Raw genomic sequence first — 10,611 nt, 5'->3', positions numbered from 1 at the left:
GATTGATTGATTCCAGTGTCACTGTTTTACTGAGGGATGTTTTTTCTTTTCTTTTTTTGCTGCTGCTTCATATTTTCACAAATATGTTAATTCAGCTGCTCCTGTGGAACAACGCCAACACAAAGCAATGTTTTCTTATTTAATCTCTTCACTTGTTTCCCTTCTGACAATGACTTTGACATATTCATCTGGAAATGCGAATCCCAACACACTAAGCTTGAGGCGATACAGTAGCAAATGTATCGCAGGAAACTGCATCTAATTTTAGATCATAACATATGCATAATCTTTTACTTTGCATATTTGACAAATTAAGTCGGTTTATACCATTTCATATTGCGTATAGTGTGTTGTAGCACAATAAACAATGTTTATTGGAATATCTGTGCATGTGTGTAAAAACCTCTAAAAGAAAGGCATGTTTTACTGCAGTAGCAGAATTTCCTACTGAAAATGTTTGCAAAAACATCTTTCCTGGGGAAAAACAACAAACTTTAATGTTATTTTTTTTAAATCAAACAATTCATGCTCATTGGCATCCCAAACGATAACCTAACAACATACTTTTGTGAGACTAGAGCTTGATTTGCATTGAGCTGAATCAATTTCCAAACATCAGGGAGTTGGTAAACCTCAATTTTAGTCACTTTAATGCAACAAATGTGAAAAAAATATTCAAGGGTTAAGGTTACTTTTGCAAGGCGCTGTACGTCTTAAATAATTACCATTTGTCTTTAGCAATGTCTGTGAAACAAAAAATCTTTGAAGAGTAAGAATTTAGGCTTACTAAGCCATCTATTGACTTTTCTTCTACTGGCTATTCCATATCCTTCTGCTCTTCTGTTGTAGGTTTTCTTTCATAAACGAAGCAGATTGTACTATGTACAATGTTTAGATGGGTAGGGCAAAAAATCGCTTCAGAAAAAATACTGATACTGATATTGTGGTTTCTGTTGACAGATCTTCAGTGTAACAGGGGATTCACAAAGAATTACTACTTCTGAAGCTAAACTAGACGTGTTTTAGATTATAATCTGTTTCCTTCTTTTGACTGGCAGAAGTTTTCTATTTTAAAAGAATTTCGTAATTCAACTTTAACAGAAGAGCAACTCTAAGTAGCTTCGGGAAGATTTTTGATTAAATTTGCGTACGTTTCTTTCCCAACCTGGATCAGTGTGATCTTACTGTTTAAGCTTTGAAGCGTTACTGCAGACATCCTCGTCCACCAAGCGCAAGCATTCAAAATGAGTCATTTACGTTTCCACTCAGTTAAAATGTACCCAGACACACGCATACAGAAATACTCACTTGTGCTGGCGAATACGACTGAGGAGAGTCACAGGAATTGTAAGGTCCCTGGTTTGTTACAGGATGTCGCAACCTCCTTCCTCCTTCCCCCGTCTCGCCTCTGGCACCTCCACCCCTCTCCCTTCTGCCTGGCGCAGCTCCAAGCCCCGATCCAACAGTCAAAAGTCCTTTGTCAACCCCCAGACCCCCGCAACTGGGGGCGCCCATGCAACAGAGGGTGCCCTGGGCCAGCTCAAGCTCAATTTCTGCATCCATCTCCGCCTCCTCTTGGGCCTCCTTGTTGGAGTCGTCCAGGTGCTTCATCAGCACGGCCACCACCACATTGATGAGCACAAACTGGGCGGTGAGCACAAAGGAGACAAAATACATGGGCGAGATAAACTGAAGGCTCGGATTGCAGCCATAGTCCACACCGGAGTCATGGCTTGGTGGGCACTCCCGCAATGTGTCCTGGTGAGGCGTGAGATGAGGAAAGAAAGAAAGAAGGAAAGAAAGAAAGAAAGAAAGAAAGAAAGAAAGAAAGAAAGAAAGAAAGAAAGAAAGAAACAAAGAAAGAAACAAAGAAAGAAAGAAAGAAAGAGAAAGAAAGGAAGAAAGGAAGAAAGAAAAAGTCAGGGATTGTCAAAATCAAATAAGATTTCTGCATTAAGACTCCTGAAAAATACAAAAATATACATTTTAAGTCTATAAAATGCTTTTAAAATAAGTGCTAATTCATCAAAAGCGTATTGGAACTCTAAAAATATTGAAGAACTATAACTGTAAGCGATTCCTTTTTCCTGCCACTCTTTCAGTAGTTTAATATATTCTGTCAAATGATGCTTCCACCTGAGCTTTGGATCTGTGCAGCTCCTCCACACTCGCCACAAGCCTTTTTGGCTGCTTCTATGAATAATGCTGCTCGAATAAACACACTCAGATTAAGCTGTGGAGTTCACACTACAGCAATGAAATAATTCATTTCGATGCTTCTTGCAGCTTTTTGCAGCAATGTCAATAGAAATTAACGTTACAATATTAAAGCACCAATTAACTGATTTTGTTTAATTTTGACTTCATTATCCAGTCTGTGGATTGTCTTCCACTCCAGTTGACACGAGTGCTGTGGACTTTCATCACAGCAAAGCTGAAGTGACAAGAGTTTTCTGCAGGAGGAATGCATATCTCAGCCAGGCTGTGACCACACATAACAATTTCAGCCCTCTGAGCTGAAGCTGGTCTTTTGTGTCTAATTTGGCTTGACATTTACACACTGTGCTCCTTCACAAAACATCTCCAATTTCAGAGTACACCCCCCTCTCCATCTTATTTCTATGCACATTTCAGACATTTGCTAAACTAAAGCAGGCATTTTCTAACCCACAAACATCGTCTCTCTCTCTCTCGCTCTCTCTCCCTGTCCGTTCCTCTCATTGCGCTGCCATCATGTTTTTCATTTCTGTTTTCATTTTGCCTCTGGTTAGGAGAAAGAATAATAAGTGGGACTTTTAACCCCTCTCCACTTGTGGCACAGTTCACTGTAGTTCCCAGCCCCAAATATTTCATTTTCTCTCGTGATTGCATCACTAATTCCATCTCAGTTTCTCAGCTTCTCACTAATTCACAGCAGATCTTCTGTTAATGCGTAGATAGATTTATTTATTTTTTTATGTCTGAAAAACTAGAATTCACTCTCAAAACCGCCATCTGCAGTCCACCTGCTTTTTTTTTTTTTATGTGCAATACAATCTGTGCTGCATAAATCTAATCTGAGGAAACTTGCTCCAGTATGATTAGTTTTCCCTTCACAGTGTAGGTACGTTGAAGAGGTGCTGATGGATGTGGAGTCATTGTAAAATTGTGTTTTTGCAAAGAGAGAGATCTTTCGTAGTAAGCTATTCCATTTTTATCATCAGTAGATTTCTAAACTCAGCAACACGTTGTGGCTGTGAGACGTAGAGTGTTTCCAGTTTCTTTTTTTTTTTAACCTTTTATATACATTTCTGAAAACCTGCCTGACATTAAGCTGCATCTGTGTGCTTGTAGTGCTTTGTAAAAGGATGCAAGTCTCTTAAGCTTTGTCAACATTTGACAGATTAGAAAATGATTTTAGCAGCATGCGCCATCGAGATATTTACAGCTTTCGATATTGAGCAAAGATGGATTCATGAGTGACAGAATAAAGGAGGATAAATAAAAACTTGTTCCACATTTTTATTTCTCAAGGCATTTTGAAAATCAAAAAATAATTTTCCACTCCCTTCACAATTTTACATCTACTCTGTAGACGTGACAAATACAATCCAAGTAAAGTCCACGTGAGGTTGTGGTCGCACGGTTACAAAATGCGAAAATGTTGTAGACGTGTGAATGCTTTTTAAAGTTACTGTACGTCTATTTGAATCCTTCATGACGCCGCACCCAGTAAAAACTGACTGAGGGAGCCTTTGTACCTTCATGATGCCGTTCCAGTTGTCGCCCGTGGAGACTTGAAACAAGGTCAGGAAGGCCATGCCAAAGTTTTCAAAGGTAGCGTGACGACTCATACCTTCACACGGATAGTCTTCATTGCAAACTAAGAGTGAGAGTGAGGTTAACGATGGAGCCAAATTAGGAGAGAAAAGGGGGGAAATACATGAAGAGGTGGTGAGAGGAAAATAAAAGCCAAGGAAAGGAATGGGACGGGATCACAAGAAAGAAACCGTCAGTCGTTGGAAGAGAACTTTTTCCCAAAGTCAGAGAGTCAGTGACGTTAGTGGTATGTGCTGGTTTCCAGTTTTCTTCGAGGTCTGACCGCTTGATTATTGTTCTTCTAATCTCTGACTTCCTTTTAATAGCACAAAATGTAAACATAAAAGAGACAACACACCGCTGGCTCTGTGACAAACGTAGAACAGCTTAGACAGAAGCCAACATGGTCTATTCAATGAAAATTGCTTGGAATGAGGTCCTTATGTTGCCAAGGAAGATATATAGATGATGAGAGATAGATCATCCAGCTTGGATCAGGATAGTTTTGAGGCATTGCTTATGTAACAAAACACTGGATAATGGCTCGATTCCCAAGGGGCTGTCAAGAATGGCCTCAGAAGAAAATACTTTAAAATTGGATAAGTGCAGCAGAGAAAATAAGACGATTACTGGGGGAAAAGGTTAACAAAATTCTGAGAGCACAGGTCAACGCTTAAAGTCAAACTGTCCCTCGTCCCTGTGACATGCAGTGCTTTGCAAAAGTATTTGCAATAATATAATAATATAATATCTATAGCCAGATATTATGGGTCAAATTTAAATATTTTACATTTATTTTACAGTTCCCCTCATTATAATGCCCCTAAATAAAATCTAATCGCACTAGTGGACCCAATTTTCCAAGCAATTCCTGCAAAAAGGAAACATCATACATATGTCTTAATAAAATATATTGAATTTTAGTGAAAAGGTTGAAATGAGAAGCTTTACAAGGCAGCGCACTGTATATCGATTAGATAAATATTGTTGAATATAAGTGCAATAAACCTTCACCTGGTATCAATATCCCTTCGCTGAAGATAAGCGGTAAAATCTTACCAAGTTCTCCAAAAAGCTCTACTCCTAAGGCGGCGTAGATGAAAAACAGCAGCATGAAGAGCAGGCCCAGGTTACCCACCTGCAACACATTGACATACATGAGTAAATGTGCACAGAAACACACAACACTGCACATGCAAACAAAACAAAGCAATCTTCTATTGTGTAGTTGCCTTACTGCAGTTCAAACACCTGCAACAAAACCATCAGCACAACAGCAATTCTCTAATCTCTAGTTATCTGTTTAATGCAATTGAAAACATTTCATTAAGTTTCATTTAGCAAAACTCTAAAGTCCAAAGTGTTAAAATGCAGCTTTAAATAAACCTACTGCCATTAGAATAGAAACAATCTCTTTAGTTTCTTTTTATTCATTCGAGCAACATTTAAAAACTGCAGAAAGTGCTTTTCGGTAAGATTTTCTCTGTTTATTCTCGGAAATGTCTGTCGGTTATGTTGGGGTTACTCAGCTGCGCCGTTCTTATGTTGCTGTGTTCGGATGTGTAAACTGCTGCGTGGCTTATCTGGAGACTCAAACAAGTGAACCTTTGGTGCTTTTTTATGAATTTTGGAGTTTGGGGGTTTTGGGACTTGGCTCGGTTCCACCGCTAAACAGCCTCCTGTTAGCACAACTTAACAGGAATGAAGATGTTAGACAGCACTTGGGGCTAAAATCTAATCCCATTACTGGGAAATGAAACAGTCGCGCTGCTCTGCTGAGAGTAAGAACATTTTTCTGGCTGCTGGAACTAGACATGTCCAAAAACAAAGCATTAGTAGCTAACCTCTTTTTCCAGCAAAAACAGAGAGGTTAGCTTCAGTAGGCCGAAGGTTTTTGTTTTTACTTGGCATCATTTAGGCTGGAAATTCCTTGGCTCCCCTTGATCCTGTTGCCAATTCTCCTCTGCTCCTTTCTTTTGATGCATTTCAATAGATACTGACCACTGCAGACTGTCGACATCCCACAGAAACTGCTGTTTGGGAGATTCTCTGATCCAGTCTTGTGCTAAACTTGCTCAAACCCTTATTCTGTCCACTTTTTCTGCTTCTATCAAAATGTTTGTTTGCTGTCTGAGCAAGTGACAAGATTAAGGGATATTAGATCTTATTCACTTCCATGATCATATTTTTTATGCTTGTTTGGTGTAAGTTCAGCTGTTATTAACAAAAGCCACGCCTCGCTTTGCAATAAAAGTCACTCCTTTTAAATTACTATACATTTAAATGTCTTGTAAATATGTTATACTGTATTCCCTTAGATTTTAAGGCATAAAGACTGTTAGAATCTGTGGTGTCGTATTTGACGGAATGGAAATTAAATTTGCAGCTTGCCATTTCAATTGCACAATGAAATATCACCTGAGGTAAAAATCTGTCACCAGGTATAATTCTGTCAGCATCGCTATGTGCACACAGACCCCGTGCACAAAAAGAGACCTCCTGGAACTGTTTAATTAGCCTTAGTTTTAATTACCTGCCTGACTGCCCTTGGGACAAAACAAAAGCCCGGGTGTTAATGAGGGAGGGATCAATGGAAGAGAAAGACGAGGAAGCCACTTTCCTTCAGACCTGGCAGCCCTCCCCGCACCGCGCCACCTGTTCTGTGTGTTTGCCTCGTCTTGCTTTTAATGGTCAACGGATCACATGGGAGTGTGCCTCTCCATAAATGAGACCTATCTGCGTCAGGACGGCACCAATGCTTTGACGGTTAGCTTTAGGAGTTACACTCCTCCCTCCCTCCTGCTTTTCTCTTCACGCTTTGGCATACACACGAGAGATGATTCCTCGTTTCCTGAAAACTCTGCAGCAAAGACAAAAACTAATTTCTCCGTTGCGGATTTTGTTCCGTTTCAGCTCTTTTGCGATACTTGAGTATCTCAGACTGTTAAACAACTTTTTATTTTCAGACTACAGACAATCAGAATAAAAAGCAGACCAAACCAACATCGCCCTATGCGAAAATTAATGATGAACCACCTTGTTTTAGTGCAGTTTCGATAAAAACTCTCAGGCCTGATAAGTAGAACCTGTCTGACAGGAAGTGGGCTATAAAAGAAGCAACATTTCATTTCTCAATGTACTTAAACTGAAGAACAGTCAGGTGTACGAAAGAACAGGGGCGGTGTGTTCAGACTAATGGACGGAGTTAGCGTTCTCTTTTTCTCTTTATACTTATTTACACCTTTGTCTCAATAACTATAATACCAAATGGATCTTTTTGTCTCAGAAAGCATCTGTAGATCATATATGTTGTGAATCACTGCCATGTAGGAACTACAAAATGAAACAAATAGGGGCCGTTTCAAGCAATCTTTCATGATTTCATGTTTTCACTTTTGTTATTTAATTTTTTTTTAAAGCATGATTCATCGTCTACCATGTCTTCACTTCCAAGCTAATCATTTTTGCAGCGTCAGTATGTACAAACTAAGCTGGCATTCACTGCTGCAGCTGAAACTGAAGTGCACTGGAGTAACAGGAAAGAAATATTGCGACTGTGATCTCAGTAAGGAAATCTCCATTCTGTAGTGCTGAAAGCAAAGTCAAGACAACGTCTGTGCACATGCATTTGTGTTCCACTTTCCTAGACTTTGATTCAGGGTTTGATAGGGTTGTCTAAAGGTCAACAGTAAATGAGAAGCAGGGTGCGTTTCCCAAGACTATTGATGGAGACTGACCAAATTTCTCTAAGGAATTAGGGTGTCTGAGTCGGGGGGGAGGACGGCGTGCAGACGGCGTTCAGGTGTACCTGAGGCAGGGCTTGAACAACTGTATCCAATAAGGCTCTCATCCCGGTCGCCATCTTCAGCAGCTTCAGCACTGTGTGAGCATTTGGAAAAAGAAACAAAAAATAAATGAGATTAAAGATCATTCAATGGAGATTTGTTTTTTTTTGTTTTTGTTTTTTTAGGTTCAATGCAACATAATACATAAACATTAGACAAATGAAATATTTCTGTCCTTCTTAGCAAAGAGAGCAACACTTCGAGCTACTGCAGCTATGCAGCAAACTGACCTGTGAAATTATTTAACGGTTTAAACATTGATGCTTTAACACGCTAACAAGATCGTATCTTTTATTTACGGGAGGTGCGGTGTGAAACGAATGTGCCAGAGAGAGGATTTCTGAAGCGTCTGGCATTTGTACCTCGTGCTATCCTCAGAACCCTCATGATTCTGATGATAGTGGGGTTGATGGGCAGGGCGGCGCTGATCTCAATTTCCTCCAGAGTGATGCCCATTACTGACAAGAGAACAATGGCGAGGTCCAGCTGATTCCACCTGAGGCAGAGTCCAAAAATATGCAATCAGGATGCAGGTTCAAACCTCTTCACATTTCGCTTATGAAAAGCAACACGTTCTTTTAATCTGTAAGATGAGTGCAGGTCATTTTTCAAAAAAAGATTTTTCTTTTGAGTTAGGCTGCATTTAAGCTCATTTCCTGTCATGCATCCTGTCTTGATGCGTTGTTGTACCTGACATACTAGCATGTAAAAGGCTTAAAAGGAGAAAATTTAAAAAAAAAAAAATGTGTTATGCTCTATTTTTTTAGGTGCAGGCTTTTAACTTTTTTAAGTTCAAACAGTAAGAGGTTTCTTCAAATGACTTTCAGTAACTGCATCTGGTTGTCTGCTGTCACAGTGTTTCTTATCGTACTACACTCTGCTCCTGATGACAAAATGCTGTTGCTGAGCAACAACCTACAACTCATATGACAAGTTATTCTTGTTATTTAGTTGCTTAAGTTCAGCTTAGGACTGCCAGGCCAAATAAAGAAGCGAAAGTCAGAAAAAGTCTAGATCTGAGATCACAAATGAGGCGTCTGCCATGATTGAACATTTGGCAGGGTTATGCAATAATGGTGTGACACCTGTCATCTTTGAATCATCAAGCTTTTCATGAAAGTCTTCTCTGCTGCAGTGTGACTTCCTGTCAGTGATTATTTGTCCTATGCTCACTTTTTCTTCCTCCTCAATCCCACACGTTCCCCTTGTAGCCACATTTGAGCGGTGCCCATGATATTACATTTATTTATTTTTTCTTTTAAACATGCTGCAAACAAGCTCCTTTTTTCTACATTCATGTGTTAATCTCTGCTCCAGTGACCCAGTTCTGCAGCTACAAGTGACCCTAAACTATAAATCACTCTACGCACAACGACTGTTCACGGCTGTTGCTGGCACAACATAAAAAGAGACAAAGAGCTCGAAGATAACCGAGTGATAAATTCTCCCTACATCCGCCCATCTTTTCCTCATTTCATCACTCGTTTGTGCCCTTCCTCTTTCATCTTTGATCAGACCAGCTTCCCCTGCCATACATTATCTGTCCTCCATCTCTTTCTCTAGCCGTTTCTTCTCGTCCCCTCGCGCTCAAGAGATTTTCACCAGGCACTAAAATAGGTCATGACATTAAGTTGCCATCAGCACCATATAAGCACCCAAATTGCCTTCCGCCTTAATTAGGCGCCATGCATCCTAGATAAGAAGGGGACATTGGTCTTGTCACTGTACATGGTGTAGTGGTATGACCGAGAAAATGAGATGGGACAATGTTGATGTGTTCTTACCATGAGGACCAAACAAAGATGAAAGTGTGAGAGAGAACTTGAAGTCCTACAGCTTAGTCCCATAGCATCATGTGTGAAAAACTGAGACAAGTTGATTTTTTTTTCATTTTTTTCAAGCAAAACCTTACAAAGAACCAACACATAACGCACAATTATGCAAAAAGGGAATAATACATTTACAGCACCCTTCACTATTATTGGCAACCTTAGTAAAAAGGTGTAAAAAGCTCTAAAATGAATCATTATCTTAATGAATAGCATAAGTAAAAATGTAGAAATTCAGAATTTACTTGACTATATTTATTTAGAGGAAAGCTCCTCATCCAACAAGGAGAATCAACGTTTCACAATAAATAGAGAAAGAACAAAATTATATGTTAAAGGTTATTTCACAGCATGAGCATTTTAAATGTTTTAAATAATTTAAAATAACTTTGTGTGCTTCTAGTGATTTTTGTTTGTGAAGAGGGATTTTCTTCCTCACTAACAAAATCTACTTCAAATATATATCCAGTTTCTCTTAGTATAATATTATGTCTCTGCGACAAACCACACTTATTTAATTAGTAGTAATAAAAGAAAAACATCTTTATGTTTTTCATCCATAACAGGGATATTTAAAAAAGAAAACGCAGCTCAACGCCGATTCAAACATTTCAACACATTTTATAATCCTCAGTGTTGTCAAAACTGTTAGACCTCATTCCATTAACACTTGATCAAAGAAAAATTATGACTTAAAAAAGCACTTTGAGCTAAACAGCTATTTATTGTGGCACTATTTATATGACATTTTCAGTCAAGAGATTAACATTTGTGCCAGAGCTCTAATCGCCCCTTTAATGTTTCAGACCTTTTTTTAATCGCATTTGTTACAAGTATACATAAAAAAATAAAAAAAAAATAAAAAAAGTAAACCGTCTTGCAGTCGTATTAAAATAAAACTAATTTACAATCCATTTCTTACCAACAATGCTGAAGATTCAGCAGGTGTAAATTCGAGCCATTACCTGTCTTTGAAGAAGCGCCGAAATCCAAATGCGATGAGCTTGAGAATGGACTCCAACACAAATGTGGAGGTAAAGAAATAGTTGCAGTACTTGAGTGCAAGGTCCAGCGACTGAAAAAAAAAAAAAAAAAAAAAAAAAAAGGGAGGGGGCCATGAAGGGGGAAAATGAATGTGG

The 10,611-nt window shown here is 39.0% G+C and overlaps 1 protein-coding gene across 4 annotated transcripts in view; it reads right to left on the bottom strand.

The window, feature by feature from the left end:
- LOC106952348 (voltage-dependent T-type calcium channel subunit alpha-1I-like) overlaps positions 1-10,611 on the bottom strand; it is a 71,484-nt gene that overhangs the window by 21,867 nt on the left and 39,006 nt on the right. For all 4 annotated transcript variants that reach the window (XM_015040399.1, XM_015040400.1, XM_015040401.1 and 1 more), the window contains exons 22-27: positions 10,438-10,547; positions 8,006-8,139; positions 7,607-7,677; positions 4,858-4,936; positions 3,741-3,862; positions 1,309-1,758 (exon numbers count right to left, since the gene is read on the bottom strand). In XM_015040399.1, coding sequence (XP_014895885.1) covers positions 1,309-1,758; positions 3,741-3,862; positions 4,858-4,936; positions 7,607-7,677; positions 8,006-8,139; positions 10,438-10,547 — 966 coding nt within the window. The remainder of the gene's footprint in view (positions 1-1,308; positions 1,759-3,740; positions 3,863-4,857; positions 4,937-7,606; positions 7,678-8,005; positions 8,140-10,437; positions 10,548-10,611) is intronic.

Source organism: Poecilia latipinna, unplaced genomic scaffold (assembly GCF_001443285.1).
Source record: "Poecilia latipinna isolate Pla-1442-1.1 unplaced genomic scaffold, P_latipinna-1.0 Scaffold509, whole genome shotgun sequence".
Classification (NCBI taxonomy): Eukaryota; Metazoa; Chordata; class Actinopteri; order Cyprinodontiformes; family Poeciliidae; genus Poecilia; species Poecilia latipinna.
The sequence above is the reverse complement of the archived record's forward strand: the minus strand, read 5'-3'. Positions and strand labels throughout refer to the sequence as shown.